At 43.7% G+C, this 18975-nt stretch overlaps 9 protein-coding genes across 10 annotated transcripts; 7 read left to right on the plus strand and 2 right to left on the minus strand.

Annotated features, from left to right (window-relative positions):
* Positions 1 to 4554: 4554 nt before the first annotated feature.
* Arc1 (Activity-regulated cytoskeleton associated protein 1) lies at positions 4555 to 7070 on the minus strand. Its single transcript, XM_017166919.3, has one exon. It carries the CDS (start codon positions 6928 to 6930, stop codon positions 6163 to 6165), a length of 768 nt encoding a protein of 255 aa, XP_017022408.1. The 5' UTR covers positions 6931 to 7070; the 3' UTR covers positions 4555 to 6162.
* A 1190-nt stretch (positions 7071 to 8260) lies between these two features.
* Arc2 (Activity-regulated cytoskeleton associated protein 2) lies at positions 8261 to 9044 on the plus strand. The gene has a single exon (XM_017166786.3). It carries the CDS (start codon positions 8394 to 8396, stop codon positions 8976 to 8978), a length of 585 nt encoding a protein of 194 aa, XP_017022275.1. The 5' UTR covers positions 8261 to 8393; the 3' UTR covers positions 8979 to 9044.
* Positions 9045 to 9793: 749 nt separating this feature from the next.
* Positions 9794 to 12242, plus strand: Tfb1 (transcription factor B1). Of its 2 annotated transcripts, none has more exons than XM_017166928.3 (6): positions 9794 to 9811; positions 9970 to 10258; positions 10318 to 10656; positions 10715 to 11686; positions 11747 to 11922; positions 11992 to 12242. In XM_017166928.3, exons 2-6 carry the CDS (start codon positions 10105 to 10107, stop codon positions 12115 to 12117), a joined length of 1767 nt encoding a protein of 588 aa, XP_017022417.1. In that variant the 5' UTR covers positions 9794 to 9811; positions 9970 to 10104; the 3' UTR covers positions 12118 to 12242. The 2 variants fall into 2 exon arrangements, with proteins under 2 accessions (XP_017022417.1, XP_017022418.1); XM_017166929.3 differs by lacking the exon at positions 9794 to 9811 and adding an exon at positions 9837 to 9853.
* Positions 12243 to 12431: 189 nt separating this feature from the next.
* On the plus strand, positions 12432 to 13375 carry LOC108074639 (uncharacterized). Its single transcript, XM_017166755.2, has 5 exons — positions 12432 to 12511; positions 12569 to 12685; positions 12742 to 12902; positions 12952 to 13062; positions 13189 to 13375. The coding sequence occupies exons 1-5, from the start codon at positions 12452 to 12454 to the stop codon at positions 13373 to 13375; spliced, it is 636 nt and encodes a 211-aa protein (XP_017022244.1). The 5' UTR covers positions 12432 to 12451.
* Positions 13376 to 13551: 176 nt separating this feature from the next.
* On the plus strand, positions 13552 to 14559 carry LOC108074681 (uncharacterized). Its single transcript, XM_017166801.2, has 5 exons — positions 13552 to 13676; positions 13738 to 13854; positions 13933 to 14147; positions 14208 to 14318; positions 14379 to 14559. Exons 1-5 carry the CDS (start codon positions 13569 to 13571, stop codon positions 14557 to 14559), a joined length of 732 nt encoding a protein of 243 aa, XP_017022290.1. The 5' UTR covers positions 13552 to 13568.
* A 167-nt stretch (positions 14560 to 14726) lies between these two features.
* LOC108074680 (uncharacterized) lies at positions 14727 to 15788 on the plus strand. Its single transcript, XM_017166800.2, has 5 exons — positions 14727 to 14825; positions 14888 to 15001; positions 15150 to 15388; positions 15445 to 15555; positions 15617 to 15788. The coding sequence occupies exons 1-5, from the start codon at positions 14727 to 14729 to the stop codon at positions 15786 to 15788; spliced, it is 735 nt and encodes a 244-aa protein (XP_017022289.1).
* A 202-nt stretch (positions 15789 to 15990) lies between these two features.
* On the plus strand, positions 15991 to 17045 carry LOC108074638 (uncharacterized). The gene is made up of 4 exons (XM_017166754.1): positions 15991 to 16086; positions 16142 to 16258; positions 16322 to 16713; positions 16775 to 17045. Exons 1-4 carry the CDS (start codon positions 15991 to 15993, stop codon positions 17043 to 17045), a joined length of 876 nt encoding a protein of 291 aa, XP_017022243.1.
* Positions 17046 to 17076: 31 nt separating this feature from the next.
* Positions 17077 to 17908, minus strand: Obp50a (Odorant-binding protein 50a). The gene is made up of 3 exons (XM_017166781.3): positions 17700 to 17908; positions 17558 to 17641; positions 17077 to 17496 (listed from the first exon to the last, which is right to left on the minus strand). The coding sequence occupies exons 1-3, from the start codon at positions 17844 to 17846 to the stop codon at positions 17131 to 17133; spliced, it is 597 nt and encodes a 198-aa protein (XP_017022270.1). The 5' UTR covers positions 17847 to 17908; the 3' UTR covers positions 17077 to 17130.
* Positions 17909 to 17987: 79 nt separating this feature from the next.
* On the plus strand, positions 17988 to 18822 carry Obp50b (Odorant-binding protein 50b). The gene is made up of 2 exons (XM_017166780.3): positions 17988 to 18225; positions 18280 to 18822. Exons 1-2 carry the CDS (start codon positions 18019 to 18021, stop codon positions 18820 to 18822), a joined length of 750 nt encoding a protein of 249 aa, XP_017022269.1. The 5' UTR covers positions 17988 to 18018.
* Positions 18823 to 18975: the final 153 nt, after the last annotated feature.

Raw genomic sequence — 18975 nt, forward strand, 5'->3', positions numbered from 1 at the left:
TCGTATACCCTTGCAGATTGCAATTGGATCACTAAGAATCGAGCCATTCTGATTAAATAATTAAAAATAAAAAATAAAAGAAAATATATAAAAGTTGTATATTTATTTATAACATTAATAAAATGCTGAAAACACACACAAAACTGTTTGACAGTTATAGGGTCTTCCCACACAACGTTAAAGCACATTCAACACCCGTTGAACAAACAGTCCATTTTATTCCAATACGGCAAAATAGCTGGATGAGCATCACTGGCAGTTAGAAAGTTGCCATTTTGTCCCAGTAATGCAAAATAGCTAGTTGAGCATCACTGGCAGTTAGAGAGATGCATTTTGTCCCAATAGAGCATCACTGATGCAGATGAGCATCACTGATGCAGATGAGCATCACTGATGCAGATGAGCATCACTGATGCAGATGAGCATCACTGATGCAGATGAGCATCATTGATGCAGATGAGCATCACTGATGCAAGTGAGCAAAACTTTTCATTCAAATTGGCCGCTTTCCAAACTGGGGTAACAGGCGAACAGAAATCAGCAGCAAGCAACTCAAAACTGGTATAAACTGTTATAAAAACTTTTGGGCAAAAATAGTAATTGGTATAAACTGTTATATTTCACTGTATGCATTTATACCTATTTGTTGCCGACAACAACAGCTTGATGGCAACAACAACCTTTTTACAACAACATCCCTACAGCAGCCCATCGAAATTTCCGAACATTTCCATGCAAAATGCCCGTTTCCCAAATTGGGGTAACAGGCGAACAGAAACCAGCAGCAAGCAACTGAAAACTGGTATAAACTGTTATAAAAAGTCCAAGTTTCGAACCATTGATCTTGGAGTAAGCGAAGACTCAAACCAGATGTGACCATATTGTAAATTTTTTGGCTAATATGTTGCTTAAATGCACCTGGGCACACTGAAACTGACTTTGCATCAGTGATGCTCATCTCCATCAGTGATGCTCATCTAGCTATATTGCAATATTGGGAGGCTATAAAATCGGGCTTAATGGCAGTGATGCTCATCTGGCTATATTGCAATATTGGGAGGCTATAAAATAAGACTTTGCATCAGTGATGCTCATGTAGCTATTTTGCAATATTGGGAGGCAATATATCAGGCTTAATAGCAGTGATGCTCATCTAGCTATATTTCTTTATTGGGACAAAATAGATAGATGAGCATCACTGATGCAAAGTCTTATTTTATAGCCTCCCAATATTGCAATATAGCCAGATGAGCATCACTGCCATTAAGCCCGATTTTATAGCCTCCCAATATTGCAATATAGCTAGATGAGCATCACTGATGGAGATGAGCATCACTGATGCAAAGTCAGTTTCAGTGTGCCCAGGTGCATTTAAGCAACATATTAGCCAAAAAATTTACAATATGGTCACATCTGGTTTGAGTCTTCGCTTACTCCAAGATCAATGGTTCGAAACTTGGACTTTTTATAACAGTTTATACCAGTTTTCAGTTGCTTGCTGCTGGTTTCTGTTCGCCTGTTACCCCAATTTGGGAAACGGGCATTTTGCATGGAAATGTTCGGAAATTTCGATGGGCTGCTGTAGGGATGTTGTTGTAAAAAGGTTGTCGTTGCCATCAAGCTGTTGTTGTCGGCAACAAATAGGTATAAATGCATAAAATGGAATATAACAGTTTATACCAATTATTATTTTTGCCCAAAAGTTTTTATAACAGTTTATACCAGTTTTCAGTTGCTTGCTGCTGGTTTCTGTTCGCCTGTTACCCCAGTTTGGAAAGCGGCCAAATTTTAGAAATTTTGCTCACTTGCATCAGTGATGCTCATGTGCATCAGTGATGCTCATTTGGCTATATTTTGCAATATTGGGGCAATAAAATCGGGCTATATGGCAGTGATGCTCATCTAGCTATTTTGCCATATTGGGAGGCTATAAAATCAGGCTTAACGGCAGTGATGCGCATCTAGCTATTTTGCATTATTGGGAGAAAATGGAATTTCACTAACTGCCAGTGATGCTCATCTAGCTATTTTGCATTAAAATGTCATGTCACTTACTACCAGTGATGCTCATTTAATTGTTCTTATATAGGACAAATAAAATAAAACAAAATAATATAAAATAATGTATTTCATTGTTTTTATTTAGGTTCATTAACATAGAATAAAATAAAGTATTTTAAAATGAAAATGTTGCTTGTTGTGTTCGTTGCTGTTGTTGTAAAAGTAGCCGGCAGACCTGACTGGAAGTCCTATTTATGACAGATTAACATTCCGGATCGAAACTGCCATGATACTTTGACTTTTGGCTTCTGGCGGTGCTCCTCCTCTCCTTATCCCTGATTCCTGATCCCTATTCCTCCATTCCCATCCCTTATCCACCATCCTTTTGCGTGTGTCGTTGGTCCTTTCCCTTGGTTCTTGTCCAGGGTGGGTGTTAGGTCTACTGATACTGATGACTGAGGAGCGATGGCGATGGCAATGACGATGACGATGGAAAGTCTGTAATTGAACAGAGAAAAATAGCAAATTAAAAACTAAAAAAGGCATAACTCTGTCAAAAATGCCTTAATTTGCATTCGGAAAGCGGTGTTATGTTAGTTTTTATAAGGTTAACAAATCTGCATACTTAGTTAGAAATTGAAAATTTTATCAAATTTTGAGAATTTTAATGATGTAACCCCTTATAAAATTTTGAAAAAATTGATTAAAAATTTTTTTCCTCCGGACTTAGCCAGAAAGATGCGCCTGCTAATGCTGATCAAGAATATATATGGTTTATGGGGTCGGAAATGACGCCTTCAATGCGTAATGAGCTTCGGACTGGAAATAAAATACCCTGCCAGGGTATAAAAATTATAGCTTCGTTGTTTTCCAACGTATGTTTATCTACTCTCAGATATAAGCTTTTTTTATTATTCTAGAATTTGGTATAAATTTTATAAAAATCGGACAACTATATCATATAGCTGCCATAGAAGCGATCGGTAAATGTATAAAATATGTAAAGCTGGGAATGTAAAACTGAAACTGTCAAACTGTAAACATAATAAGAATAGGTAAAATTTAATGAAACTCTGTTTTGTGAGTGTTTTCAGCATTTAAATCTATAATATAAACATCGAAACCAATCTGCAAGGGTATACAAACTTCGGCGTGCCGAAGTTAGCTTCCTTTCTTGTTTTAATCTAATAAAAGTTAGCACAGAAAACTTACCAAATTAAAACTTTCCTGGAAAAGTTTCCCCAACAAATTTATCATATAAAAATATCCGATGTAAAGTCCCGGAAATAACCATATTTTAGGCTTTTTTTTGTTATTTGATAAAGAAGGCATTTCCCACCCTATAAATCATATATATTCTTGATCAGTATCAACAGCCGAGTCGAACTGACATTATAGAAAAAATAATTTTTTTTTTATTCAATTTTTTCAAAATTTGATAAGGGGTTACATCATTAAAATTGTCAAAAATGAAAAAAAAATTAATTTCTTTAAAACTTTAAATTTTATACGCAGATTCGTTAAACCAATAAAAACTCGCATAGAAAATCTTTCCGAATGGAAATTAGTGCATTTTTGCCTTTGTTATGAAGGATTTTGAATTCAGTTAACTGGTCCCAATGGAAGCCTTTAGGGTATACAATCTCAGACTTCCTAAAGGTAGTTTCCTTGTTATACCCTTGCAGGGTATTATAATTTCAGTCAGAAGTTTGCAACGCAGTGAAGGAGACGTTTCCGACCCTATAAAGTATATATATTCTTGATCAGCATCAACAGCCGAGTCGATCTAGCCATGTCCGTCTGTCCGTCTGTCCGTTTCTACGCAAACTAGTCCCTCAGTTTTAAAGCTATCTCAATGAAACTTTGCATATAGTCTTCTATATGCTCTCACTGCTATATATGTCGGAACTGGCCGGATCGGACGACTATATCATATAGCTGCCATACAAATGTTCGATATATTTTTAGAAACAAAATTATAACTTTGCTGTTTTTCAACATTTTTGCACCATTTTTTAGATATGGCCATTTTATATTATTTCGGAATTTTGGTAAAAATTTTATGAAAATCGGACGACTATATCATATAGCTGCCATAGGAACGATCGGGAAATTAATAGAAAAAAAATTATAGATTCGTTGTTTTTCAACGTATTTTCATCTACTTCGGGATATAAGCTTATTTTATTATTCTAGAATTTTGGTATAAATTTCAAAATAATCGAACAACTATATCATATAGCTGCCATATAAACGATCGGTAGATGTAGGGAAAATGTAAAGCTGGAAATGCAAAACTGTAACTGTCAAACTGTAAACATAATAAGTATAGGTAAAATGTCATGAAATAATATCTGCAAGGGTATACAAACTTCGGCGTGCCGAAGTTAGCTTCCTTTCTTGTTTTATTTTAAATTAAAGTATTTATTTAAATAACAAAGCCTATTGAATTTAGTACTATTTTTCTGGCTTGCCGTTAGGAAATTCTGAAAAGAAAATAGCTGAAAAAGAATGTCCACCATTTCCCCAACCATAAATAAAGATTTTCAAAGATTTTTGTGGTTTTGAGTTGATGTTTAATGGTTTTCTGAGTTCAGTCTTTCTTGTTTAATTGCTTTCTGCTTTCTCGCAGCCTCTTGCGGTCATTAATAGGCCCCCACAGTTGGTTTCGGGGCGTGGGGAGTGCGGGCGAAGCTCATGCTGTGCCTGTGGCCGAATCTCCTGTTGACGGCGCACTTCACAAGCCTGGTCACCATTGTCCGGTATTCGAGTGCCCGGGTCGGATGGCTTAACGCGCCTATGTCATCTGCGCAAGGAGGCCGGATTGCATGTGGGGGGGGCGGAGAGAGTCGGTGACGGCTGGAGGGGCGCGACAGTGACGAGTCTCAACCCCGGGTGGCCACGCCTTGGGGCGCGACGTGGAGGTTTGCTGGCGTGCCTCACGCTTGTCACAGGATCGCAGGGGTGAAATGATATACAGCCCTACACCCGTAATCCATTGGGTGACAATTTTGACGTGCCAACCGCACGAATGGCGAATCGGGAGCCATCGTAGTGCGATGTGTTCCAGATGTATTTTGACAAAGGTCAAAATTGAATTGTTTGGTTTTTAAATTTCCGAGGAAATTTAGGTTTTTGCCCGAATCACGCCCACTGTAGCTCCACTCGCACCAGAGACACCGCGCGAGGCAGCTGCTCCCGGAACCGGAAGGGCCGAAGCTCCAACCGGAAACCGGGGGCCACCACTCCGCGAGGCTGTCGATGTCACGTACAAAAGGATCTAAGCAGGCGGTCGTCAGGCGGGGGGTTTTTTGCCACCTTCACAAAGGACCCGAATCAGGCGAAAAATGCACCGAAAACGGTCACCGAAGAAGTTAATCCCTACACTGTTGATTATATAGTGATCACTGCTCCTGGCATCCAATCGTTGATCTTCCGCTGAACGGCACAAGGTGGAGGCGGCGGTTGTGAGAATGGTCAAGGGTAGGGGGGCGACTGAAGATCAGACAACATCCATCCGGGGGACTCAATCAAAGAACATGAAATCCGCAGGCAGTGTGCGATTTAATCACCCGAAGCTTTCGCCTCGAGCAACAAACCTCACCTATGGGCCCACGAATTTCGATGTCAAAGATTGAGAGTCCCCGAATTTCTGGACGAAATGCCTGATCCTCAGCCGCCCCCCGCCTGACATTCTCGGTTGCATTGCTTGTTCAAATAGTTCAAAATCAATGGTGCAATTAAAATAATTGCTGGCTGGTAGTTGGCGTTCTGTGCCAAGTCAGCCGCAGGGCGGCGTGGCGTTGTGTGATGATGGAGCCGCTTCCAAAATAGGTTGAGTAGTAGTGGAAGCTGCGTGGATTTGTGGGTGGCAGAAGCTAGTCGAGGCTTACCGGCGCGCCAGTTGCCAGTGAGTAAGTAGAAGGTGCGTTTGCGGGTGGTTTGTATCAGCTGCGGTTGTCGCTGTCGAACATGTTGCTGCTGTTGTTGCTGCTGCAGATGTTGGCGTCGTACATGTTGCTGCTCCCGCTCCCACTCCCTCCGGATGTTGGGCTCTCTCTGGCGTTGATCGGCCAGCGTGGCTGCGAAAAGTTCTATGATAATGACGAAGAGAAGGCCACAACTCTTCTCTCCGCTTTGGTGGGGTGTGTGTATGGCCACTTAATCGTCGTTCTCGGCTTGCTCCCGAGTCCGCTTGCGGCAGTTCTCGAAGGTGTGACCCCGGAAGTTGCAGTAGGTGCAGCGGGTGGTGCGTCGGGAGCCGCGGGCGTTCTTCGAGTTGGCCGCCAGATCCTCATCCTCCTGGTTGTTGTGCTCAATGATCCTGCCCTGTTCGAGCAGATCCTTGAAGGTGGCGACGCTCTGGCGGGAGATGTGCTTGCGGTACTTGATGTTCAGCAGGCCGTAGGCCAGGTCCAGTTCCGTCTCCTCGTCGTGACGGCCGTTGGGCAGCTGGGCCAGTAGGGCGCGCTTGTGGACCACAAATGTGTCGATGGGATCAAAGTCCTCCTGCTTCTTCTCGAAGAACTCCATGTAGACCTGGTAGGCGGGCTTGGTGGGCGAGAAATGCTCCCTGATGAGGGCGATGGCGTCGTTCCAGGTGGTGGCCTCCTTGCGGACGCCCTGCCACCAGGTGGAGGCCAGGCCGTAGAAGAGCAGTGAGAGCCCCTTGAGGGCGTTCTCATCGCTGATGTTCTCCAGCTCCTTGTAGGTCACAATGTTGGTGATGAACTCCTCCACCTCGTCGTAGCTGCGGGTGCCGCCGAAGCGGTGTGTGCACGCCGAGAAGCTGCCCTTGGTCTTCGAGTTGGGGCCATCGGCTCCTCCGGCGGCGGCTGCTGCGGTTCCGGCAGCGCTTACGGCAGATGCCCGCACAGCCTCGATCAGCTCGCGGAGCTGCTCGTTGGTCATCTGAATAGTCTGGGCCATGGCTGTGTGTGTGTGTGTGTGCGTTTGAGGTTGGAGTGGATTTAGTTGGCGGGTAACACGTTGTTTGTTCTGGGTTTGCTGAGTTGCAGTCTTCGGCGGGCAAAGCCTGTGAAGCGAATGCGGCCGGTTGTAGTGAACTGAGGAGCTCTCCTGAATGGTGGGCCTTTTATACCCGGTCGTTGTGAAATCGAAGTTCGAAAAAGCTAATGAAGAGCGGGGAGCGTCAGATTGGGGAGGCACAGCCAAAGAGAGTGCGTTCCCTGTGCTTGTTGTTGTTTTTCCGGCTGTGAATCATCGCTGGCAATATAATAATAACTCTTCAAAAGCCGGTACATAGCCAAAAAAAACTGATAAACAAATACTGATAAACATATACTGATAAAGAAGTTGTTTCCATCGATTTTTTAAAGAAGGAAATTATTATTTAGGTGTTTGTTGTCAAGCAATTGCAGTTTCAGGCTGTAGTTCTTTTCAATTTTAGAGCAATTACAATGTCATGCGAAATTGAATTGCCACCAGGCTGAGTAATAGCTAATTTCAACATGCGATTAAATTATAAGCCAATCAATATTAGTACCACTTATTCTTTTATTTAGATATATCTTATAATTTTCAGAAATTTTTATTTTCATCAAGAATAAAGTAAACCGGGAAAGTTGAAATATGTTTTATATGAAAATAAAGAAGTTAAAGCATTATTTACATATTTTTTCTAAAAGAAGTAATAATAAAAACTTATTATTCATTGGAAAATTATGAACAAAAATCGATAGAGCAATGTTTTATTTTACTCATAACATTAATATGATTAATTTTATAAATATAGAAAAATATCAACTTTAGCTTATTGATTCCCAGAAATTTCAAGAATTTAGTAAATGTTTTTATATAGCATATAGCTGGTTCCAAGTAAATTTGTTTATTTTTATTTTTTTCACAATATGACGTCATGAAAATGATGACCTAATGAACAAGTTTTTAGGGAAAAGAAGCAAACTATTAAACCTCAGTTTGAACCTAAAAGAAATCATTTCGGTTAATTCAATCAATTATAGCAATGACATTTTCCATCTAGCTTATAATTATACATTTATTTTGAATGCCACCTGTTATCAGGGCACTATATCTGATGGTAAAATTCGTGTAAATTCCAAATAAAGATAGAAGGGTGAACCCCCAAAAGAGGCGAGGCGGGAGCAGTCCAAAAACATGCTCACACAATTTATTAAAACCTCTCAGAGAGCGTGGGCTATTTTTCGAAATTCGAAAAAGCTTTCAGGCAAAAAGAGAGAACGGTTTTTGCGTTTAATTTCATAAAGCAGCGAAAACGCTGAACGAGCAAAATTTGTCGCCACAGTTGCTCCCCTTCTGTCGACAGATTGGGTTTCGGTTTGTTGTGGGTCTCACATCCGCCTTTTGTTTACTTTTCTGGGAACCAAGACACAAGAAGAAACCCAAACAAAATGACGCAGATGTCCGACGAACAGTTTCGCGTACTCATCGAAACCATCAAAGCGTTGGCACCGATCAAAGACGAGGAGCCGCTCTCCAAGGGGAGCTTCAGCAATTGCCCGGTGCGATTCAGTGGCCAGCGGGATCACGATGCCGTGGACGAGTTCATCAACGCGGTGGAGACCTACAAGGAGGTAGAGGGTATCAGCGACAAGGATGCTCTGAAAGGCCTTCCCCTGCTGTTCAACAACATCGCCGTGATCTGGTGGAAGGGTGTGAGGCGAGATGCCAAGACCTGGCCGGAAGCTCTTCAGCTGCTCCGCGACCACTTTTCACCCACCAAGCCCTCCTATCAGCTGTACATGGAGATATTTGAGATGAAGCAGGGAAGCGCCGAGGCGATAGATACCTTCGTCTGCAAGCAACGAGCCCTGCTGGCCAAGCTGCCGGAGGGAAGGCACGACGAGGAAACGGAGTTGGACTTCATATACGGCCTGATGCTGCCCAAGTACCGGGAGAGCATTCCGCGGCACGAAATTAAGACTTTCCGGGAGCTGCTCGATCGCGGACGGACACTGGAGCGGACCAAGCACTGAAATTAGAATTAAATAGTTTAGCTGTAAATACAATATTAAAATGATAGAAATATTTTGAGTAGAAAAGTCCACTTTTTATTCATAATAATTCCTATTCAATTTAAAGTTAGGTGATTTGGAGTGAAATCGATGGAGCGACCCTCTCATAATAATTCAGTTTCTTGAAAGATAAACAAAAGCCCCTCTTCAGTTTTTCATTAGGGTAATTGAGATTGCTCTTAGCTTTATTAGTTTTCATCAGCGAATTCGTTTTGTTGATATAATAAACGTTTGGTTCTTAGTCATTCCTAGAAAAGAGAAAATAAAGTTTCCTTGCCTTTAAATAAATAAAAATCGAAGCTTAAGCAGGCGAAAACAGACCTTTTGCACATACATATGTATATTACAGCCACTTTGAAATGTTTTTACACCAGTAAAACGCATTTATTTGTATAATATGTAATCATATTGCATTTCAAATTAAGCTTTCGGTGGCGCCAAATTTCTACCGGATATAGTATCTAAAACAAATTCGGTATTTTATGTTCCAAATGAGTAGTAACATCAGGTTTGGTCACACTGTTTGCCTCAAGCAACAGGCGGATTTCCTTACATATTACTTTAGGTAAAAAGCTTTTTGGGAATTCTTTATACCACTGAATGAGTAAAATTAAAAATAGATTAACGATTTACAGGTATCTCGTCAATCGCTTACGGTTTTAATCCTTTCAAGGCAAATAAATAAGTTCGTTATTCCTTCATAGTGTGACCAGCGCAGTGCAGGGAAAAATAACCGTGACGACGTAAGATTTCCATATCGCTGTGCTGTCACACTGGCTCTATTCTGCGGTGAGGTGTGATGCATTTTCAGTAAATCGTGGAAATATCGTGGAATTGTGCGTTTTTGCGCCCGCTGGACGCGGAATTTCCGCCGGCAGGGTCAATTCCATCGCATAGAGCGCATTTTCCGCCACCGAAGATGCTACAACGACCGCCTCTTCCGTTCTTTCAGGTGTCAGGCCACTGCTGGCGTCTCAGGTTCTTGCTTTTGCGGGGCTCTAATGCGATCTGACGGCGACCGTGGAATTGCTACTGGTACTGCAGAAACGGGGACTGCTGAGCGCCGCTGAGCTGAGGAGGACACACGATGACCACCAGCAGCGAGGATGTGCTGCTCCAGATGGGCGAGGTGCGGTACAAGAAGGGCGACGGCACCCTCTACGTGATGAACGAACGGCTGGCCTGGATGGCAGAGCATCGGGACACGGTGACGGTCTCCCACCGTTATGCAGACATCAAGAGTGGGTGTTGCCCTGTCCTCGCACCAATCAGCTAAAGTAACCTTCCTTTTCCTGCACAGCCCAAAAGATCTCGCCGGAGGGCAAGCCGAAGGTGCAGCTTCAAGTGGTGCTGCACGACGGTAACACTTCAACCTTCCACTTCGTGAACCGCCAGGGACAGCCAGCTATGCTTGCCGACCGCGACAAGGTCAAGGAGCTGCTGCAGCAGCTGCTGCCCAACTTCAAGCGCAAGGTGGACAAGGACCTGGAGGACAAGAACCGTATACTCGTTGAGAACCCCAACCTGTTGCAGATGTACAAGGACCTTGTGATCACCAAAGTGCTGACCAGCGACGAGTTCTGGGCCACGCACGCCAAGGAGCATGCCCTGAAGAAGATGGGCAAGACCCAGGAGATCGGTCTGTCTAGCATCAACTCTATCTTTTTCTTTTCTCACTTTTCTGTGCTTGATTGCAGGTGTTTCTGGCGCCTTTCTGGCCGATATCAAGCCGCAAACGGATGGCTGCAATGGCCTCAAGTACAACCTCACCGCCGACGTGATTCACTGCATTTTCAAGACCTATCCCGCCGTCAAGCGCAAGCACATGGAGAATGTGCCCGCCAAGATGCCCGAGTCAGAGTTTTGGACCAAGTTTTTCCAGTCGCACTACTTCCACCGCGATCGTCTCACCGCTGGCACAAAGGATATATTCACGGAGTGCGGCAAGATCGATGATCAGGCCTTGAAGGCGGCTGTGCAGCAAGGGGCTGGCGATCCCCTGCTGGACCTCAAGAAATTCGAGGATGTTCCTTTGGAGGAGGGCTTCGGCAGCGTGGCCGGTGACCGCAATGTCGTAAACAGCGGCAACATTGTGCACCAGAACATGATCAAGCGGTTCAACCAGCATTCCATCATGGTGCTCAAGACCTGTGCCAATGTGAATGCCCCTCCCGCAGTGACCAATGGCACAAACAGTGCCAATGGGCCGGTTTCCCACTCTGCCTACACGAACGGTCTCAATGGAAAGGCCACGGCAATGGAAGCGGCTAACGCCGCCAAGCGTTCCAACGATCACGTGGACACGGACGAGCCGCAGATCAAAAAGCAACGACTGATCGACAAGATTCACTACGAGGATCTCGGTGATCCCGTCATGGAAATGGATGACGAGGGCGCCGACGGAGACAAGGCCCACAGTTCCAAACAATTCGAGCTGTCCAGGGTGGAGCGCTACCTCAATGGTCCCACCCAGAACAGTATATACGATAACCACCACGACTCGCAGAGCCTAGAGGAGGTGCAGTACAAGCTGGTGCGCAACTCGGAAAACTGGCTCAATCGCAACGTACAACGGACGATTATCTGTTCCAAGGCGGCGGTAAATGCGCTGGGTGAGCTGAGTCCTGGCGGTTCAATGATGCGTGGCTTCCAGGAGCAGTCTGCAGGACGTAAGATTCTTTACATTTTCCAGTTTGTGAGTCACATTAACACACACTTTTATCTTTCAGAGCTGGTGCCCCGTGACTTCCAGCGTGAGCTGCGCCATCTGTATCTGTCGCTTTCGGAACTGCTGAAGCACTTCTGGAGCTGCTTTCCACCTACTACTGATGAGCTGGAGGCGAAGTTGCAGCGCATGCACGAGACCCTGCAGCGCTTTAAAATGGCCAAACTTGTGCCCTTTGAAGTAGGTTGAACAATGAACAATCCGTTGAATTTATTTACTAAATTATTATTATTATTATTACCCTTCCAGAATCGCGCCATGCACGAGCTCTCGCCGCTGCGCTCCTCGCTGACCCAGCACATGAACCAGCTGCTGCGCACCGCCAACGCCAAGTTCGTCACTTGGAAGGAGCGAAAGCTGCGCAAGGCCAGGTAGCAAACGCCAAACGGAGGCGACCTCGAACGTCTGCCACTCACCTCAAGAACCATAATTATAGATTAGGGCTAAGTTCTAAGCATATGCGGAACGCATTGGAATAAAACAATATTTGCAAATTCGTAGATACCGGCTTTCTGTTTCCAAGTCTATTTCTGGGGAGTCACGGCTGCGGTTATTTTGGGAGCATCTCGCCAACTGCGGTTAGCCAGCTCGTGCCTTTAAATTAACACTGCTGGAAATTCTATAAAATATGTAATCTTGGGCGCAGGGCGCTTCAGTTGGTTTGAAATTCTTGTAAACTATGGATCTTAAGTTAGTCCTTCTCCTGGCTATGCTAAAGTGGCCCCTTGTGGACTCCACTTTGATATATAACACTAACTCTGAATTTGGTGTAAATATGTGAATAGTTTTTATTAATTTTAAAACTTACCGATATCCTTTAATGCAGATATTCATGGCCATATCCGTGCCTCTTAGCCTGAAGAATCGCAATGTCTTTCTTTCGTACAATTATGAATTTAATTACTATCAGCCGGAGCACATTTACAAGTATCCTCCTATTTTGGTAAGTTTTTAGGGGAAAATAATTAAATTTTAAATTAAAAATTCCGATTGCTTAAGATGGGTGACAACTGGGAGGATGGTTACTTGACCTACAACACTACAGGAGGTGTGGATGCCTTGGGTGGTTATTCTAGCTCAAGGAAACTGCGTCCTAGCCGCTCTTTACCAGCCATGAGTCGCACTAATTTCTATATCATGCTTAAGGATAAATTGGAGAGGTAAGGGTTTATATTTCTATTTTAAATGGTTAAAGCTAATCCCTTTTAGAACCGGCTATCCTGGAGAGCCCTGTCTTCTCCGCTTGATTTGTGAAACGAATGCCTCGACCCTTGGCCAAATCAATGGACTTCTGGGCAGCATAGTGCATATCTTATTCACGTAGGTGGCAACAGCTTTTCTTCACAGGCTGCTAATGAAATCACGAAAGCTCAGACACCTCAAGAGGCGCTAACTAATAAAAGCGGAAGATATTTTTAGCTATCTAACAGGGCTTCCCTCTTGCAGACCCAGCAGCTCGAATGACGAGAACCTGGCCAGCGACTACTACCAGGCCGAGTGGGATGGGCATCGGCATGGAGACTGCTCGTCGTACGCCAGCCAATGCGAGGAGAATGTCTTGGACCTGATCTCAAGGCCGTTATACGATGTTTTGCTGGAAGCTATAGACAGACGAAATGGCAGAAGACAATAAAATAGATGATCGATCAGGCGCTTACAGTTTGAACTGCATTAAACCAATTTCGGGACGACCCAGATTCCAATTCTTGGTTTTAATTAACAGCTTCGTGGACACGCACCTTTCTTGTCGACTTTTGGCCGGAGAGCTCCGCCAGTTGGTTTTCAAACGCTGTTCATCGAGCATCGAATATAAGTTACTATTGGATATGTACAGAACACTTAACCTTAGCCCTTGGCTTTGTCTTTGTGCCATCATAATAAACTGGAAGTTGGGTGGTTCTTCTCTGTATTATACCACCAACTCCGAGTTCGGGGTACTCTAAATATTCAAGCAATGAAGTGCTGTGTTTTGTTAAATTGCTTTTGGTTTTCTAGATCTTCATGGCCATCTCGGTGCCCATTGGCCTGACGCATCGGAATGTGTTCCTTTCGTACAATTACGAGTTTAATTACTATCAACCGGAGCATGTGTACAAATATCCGCCAATCTTGGTGAGTCTTGCTGCACGGAATTCGTGTCTTGAGTCTTTTGTTTGAGAGAGGGATTATTTATTTTCCTCTAATTCTCAGATGGGCCAGGACTTTCAGGATGGCTATCTCACATATCCCACCACGGGACGTGATTCCCAGGGCAGGCATTGCCAGAATTGCACAGATTGGAAATTGGAGGGGAATATTACAACCTCAGCGAATGCCTCTGAAGCGGCAGCATCGCGTGAAAAGCGTGGCTTGACCCTGATGAGTCGCTCAGTTTTTTATGCCATGCTGCGGGACAAGTTAAGGAGGTGGGTTGGCTAGTCCCTAATATGTTATATAGAATTTTTAAGATATATATCCCCTTACAGATCTGGTTTTTCCGCCGAAGCCTGTTTGCTGCGCCTGATATGCGACACAAATGCCTCCCAGCTGGGTGATGTTAATGGTTTTTTGGGCAGCCTAGTTCACATTATATTCAGGTGAGTTTCTAAATATAATAAGAAACTTATAAACATTTCTAAACAATTATATCTTAACAGCCCCAGCAGCTCTAAGGATGAGCACCTGCCGCATGAGTATTACCAGGCTGAATTTGAGGGAAGAGAGCACAGGGACTGCTCGGCCTATACCAAAGACTGTGAAGAAAACGTCTTGGATCTGATTTCTGTGCCACTGGAACAGGCGCTCAGTGATATAGCAAGTCGCCGGCGAAGAAAATAAAACTGGAGTACCAAAGAAACAGCTTCTTTCTGGGGGGTTTACTTATTCAATTAGCAATCACTCGCTTTCCTAAAGCCACGCACTTGCTGCGAGTACTCAGCTTCAATTGCCAGTCAGTTGCCGGCTGAACATCGTGGAGATATATTGTGCTTTTTAGTTTAAAGAAAATGAATTTAGTGGGTTACTTTCTTTGCCTTTTCCTATTAACTCTTTTCCTGAATTCGGTTAACCCCTTTGTGGCCTTTACAGCTTCTAGTACCCATGGAGTGAGTTCTGGAAATATATTTTATTATATTCCAAAAACCTTCCTGTACCTTCTTAACCTTAGATCTTTGCCGCCATTGCCGTTCCCCTTGAGTTGCCCCACCGAAATGTGTTTGTTTCGTACAATTTTGAGGCCAACTACAACTTGCCCACAAACTGGGAGAAATGGACAATATTTGTAAGTTTCATTTTCGGCTATAAAACGCCGCATTTGTTGACAATTAACACGCTTTTTATGGCACAATTAACAGGCCGGCCGAATAGCAAATAGATACAGTTGAGAATGGGAGTATTATTTGGTTATTTACTCATGATTCTTTTTGTAGCAAAATGGGCCCATTGAGTCGGAGGAAGTGGTAGCAGATGACACAGAGACGGATGCGGAGGCAGATTCAGCTCGTAAATTGTCAGCCGACTGCCAGAATTGCACTTCCGAAGAGATCGAGGCTGGGGAGGAGTACCAAGAGGAAGTGGAGACTACAGAAGTGCCCATTAAAGAGCGTAAAGTTCGATCTTTGCTTACACGCACTAATATCTATCGCATATTTATAGATAAGCTAAAGAGGTGGGTTGCCATTTGCTAGATATATCTTTAAAATAATAAATTAAACTAATTTCTAGGAGTGGTTTCCAAGGGGAGTCTTGCCTACTGCGCCTAATTTGTGAGTCCAATGCGGCCCAACTAGATGAGTTCAATGGCGTTTTGGGCAGCTTAATACATGTTCTATTTAGGTAAAATTAAGACAGCTTCCAAAAAGATATCTTCCATATAATGCATTAACCTCCTTTACAGTCCCAGCACATCTGAGTCTGAGGATCTTCCCTTGCGTTATTACCAAGCCGAACTTGATGGCCATAACGACCACTGTCACTACTACGAGCCAGGTTGTGGTGAGAGTCTGTTGGAGCTTATATCGGAGCCATTTGAAGAGATCTTCAAGCACATAGAACGCAATAAAATATAGATCGAAAATATATAAAACTTTTGCTACAGAAGAACCCACCGTTTGGCCTTATTCCTCTAACTGGCTCATCAATTAGCAACTTTCGCTGCTAGAAACTAGAGATTCTTAATTGGATCATCACTCCCTGGGGTAGCAGAGAAAAGGTTTTCACTTTGCCTCTTCAAAATCTAGCTGCTCAGTTGAATTAGAGAAGTTCGATGCAATGGATGGTTCTATAAACCTCCAAATCCTTTTGGGTTTTGCTTTGTTCCAGAATCTTCAGGCGAAGTTTGTTTGGAATACAGGAGGAGCATCTTCGGTGAGTATTTCAAACACTGATGTTTTTAAGTTTTCTTATTGATGTTTTTCATTAGCTATTTGTGGCCCTTGCCTTGCCTTTGGACTTGGCCAAAGAGAAGTGCTTTCTGTCTTACAACTTTGAAGTATCCTACCAACTGCCCAAGACTTGGAAAAGAAAGCCACCATTTTTGGTAAGAATTTTTCTATACAATAAAATAATAAAAAATCTCTGCTAATCACATATTTTCTACCAGAGAAATGGCAATGGCACTTATGATGAAATGAGCAATCATGACCATCAACAGTTTGATGACTTCGTTTACGATGACGTCTACGATGAACATGAAGGCTACCTTCCTGGTCACAAACACAGGCCCCATCGCAACAAGAAAAGGAAGAAGACCAAACCCAAACCTGGCGCTGCAACGAAGCCATTGAAAACTAAGCCCAAGCGCAAGCACAAACATAAGCACAAACCAAAACCTAAGCCACCGCCAGAGGAGGAGGAGGATGATTCAGACTACAAGGACTTTTTTCAGGGATTTCCCTTAGATGGCATGGGTGAACCCGTGGGCAGAGATCGTGAAAAGAGGTCTTTACTTTCGCGTTCCAGGTTCTACGAGATACTCAGCGATCGCTTCGAACTGTGAGTAAAGAGCTATTCATTTAAATTAATATTCTAATCAGTGGAGATACTTTTTATACAGACACGGCTTGGGATCTGGCGACAGTTGTTTGTTAAGACTGATTTGCGAGGCGAATAGCTATCAACTGGCGGATATCAATGGAGTCTTGGGCAGTATGGTTCATGTAATGTTCAGTCCCAGTAGCTCTCGATATGAGGCTTTACCCAAGCGTTACTATATTGCCGAAGCGGAGGGTGGTAAGGGAAACTGCAGAGCTTACCATCAAAAATGTCAGTATAGTGTTCTCGATTTGATAACTAGGCGTCCGATTAATAAAAGAAAATTTAAATAGTACAGAATTCAACATTATCTTTAAAGTAGGTTTTGTACATCACTTCATCTTTCATTTATAATATTTATAAAATGCCTCGAATTTGCTAAGTGTTTTTCATAAACATTTTTAGTGCTGGCCAGGAGCAAGTTCTAGCATAAGTCTTGGCCTCCTGGCACATCTTGTTGTTTCGCTGCCACATCTTCTCCGGACAGGTGAATATCAGACGGGCGTAGGCGCAGAGGCTGTAGAAGAGGGCGTGTCTGTCACAGGCATCACTCTGACGACTTAAAGGGGCCAACTCCTGGTATTTGCTTCTGACCAACGAAGAGCAGCGGGCAAAGTTGGACTCGTAGACCTCGATAGTGGCTTCGCTAGCAAAGGCACGCTCCAGCATGGGTCGAACTTGGCTCTGGACAAGGCGAGTTCCCTGCAGAGCTGAGCTGGCATTAAAAATGCAGGCCAGGCGGCACTAAAAATGAGATTTAGAGAGGGTTTAATTGGCCTAGAATTAAATAACTTTAAATACCTACGCTCGCTTGGCTGCCTGCATTATGACAGTCACGATTGTAGACTCCCCAATTGGGCATGGGCGCAGAACAGCAAATGTGTACATTCTGGGGAGGATTTGTAATAGATTTTAAATAGATTTCAGGATTGATATAATAGAATTACCTGCACAGATTTGGGAGCTGCCTTGCACTTGGCTGCCTCGTAGGGAACCACAAATTCCAGAAAAATAAGCATAACGAGTATACGCCACGTCTGCATGGCTAAAGCTTCCAAAGGCAAATGAATCAACTCAAACTCGTATGCTTGCATGTGGCCAGCAGAGAGATGACATGCTAGATACCCAATACATTACACCTTAACCCACTAAAGCCTCTGGGAATAATATGCTTAGTAGTTTACTTCATTTGGCAAACAAAAATACAAAATTCTGTATAATTCAAAATATATTTTTCATACTCGGTCTTAAAAAGGCAGACTTCCAATGTATTTAATTGGGCTGTCATTTGTGGCTCTTCTATGGCTTCCCTCGATCGTTTGTGAAAACACAACCACAACCACAATGCCAGACAAGGAGTGCCGAAAGATGTTGGACCTAGAGAGGCTTACCTACTGCTGCGGAGTGTCCTTGGTGGACAAGTTTCTGTTTGTCGGCTCCAATTGCACGGATTATTGGAATAACTTTGGGGCTGTAAGTATCTCCAAGCTGAGGGGCTTTAAGTACTGAGCCGAGGGTCTTTCTCAGTGTCGCTACGAGTGCCTGTACAACCACTGGAAGCTCTTCGATGAGAATAACAAGATTAAGAAGCCGGAGCTCTACACTATGATCACCAACCTATACAATCCGCTGAATGGCTTCCACCGGTATGGTACTGCCTTCAAGGAAGCCAACGAAGATTGTGAGGAATTGGGCAACAAGTACACCGACTTTGTGATGCGTTATGCCAACGAGACGCAGACAGAGTTGGGCTTGGACATCGAGTGCCGGCCCGACGCCATGCTCCATACGCAGTGCATCATGGCGCATGTGGCCTACAACTGTCCCACGGAATTCTGGAGGAAAGCGAAGACATGCGATGATCTTGACCATATAATACCGGAATGCCTAGGTGAATTGTTACACTCACATGTGTTCGTGGATGGAGAAAATGCAATCCACCGCCGGATTAACTACAAGAGCAATGGAACAAGTAAACGCATGCCGTTGGGAGGATATTTATTTATGCTTTCCAGTTTGCTGTCCTTGGTATTATCGAACTGGTTGTTTACCACTTTGGTGGTTGATTAATTTCATATAAGTGGGTGTCATGTCATCATCATCATCAAATCGCGTCCCCAGCTCGGGATTAGCTCCATTTTAGTGTCGTGGTTTTGGAGATCCTAATCGTTGGAGTGATTGCATTTAAGCTGATCCAATTCAGACAGCTTAATTGCATCTGTC

The sequence above is a fragment of the Drosophila kikkawai genome, chromosome 2R (genome assembly GCF_030179895.1).
Source record: "Drosophila kikkawai strain 14028-0561.14 chromosome 2R, DkikHiC1v2, whole genome shotgun sequence".
In the NCBI taxonomy this organism is placed as follows: domain Eukaryota; kingdom Metazoa; phylum Arthropoda; class Insecta; order Diptera; family Drosophilidae; genus Drosophila; species Drosophila kikkawai.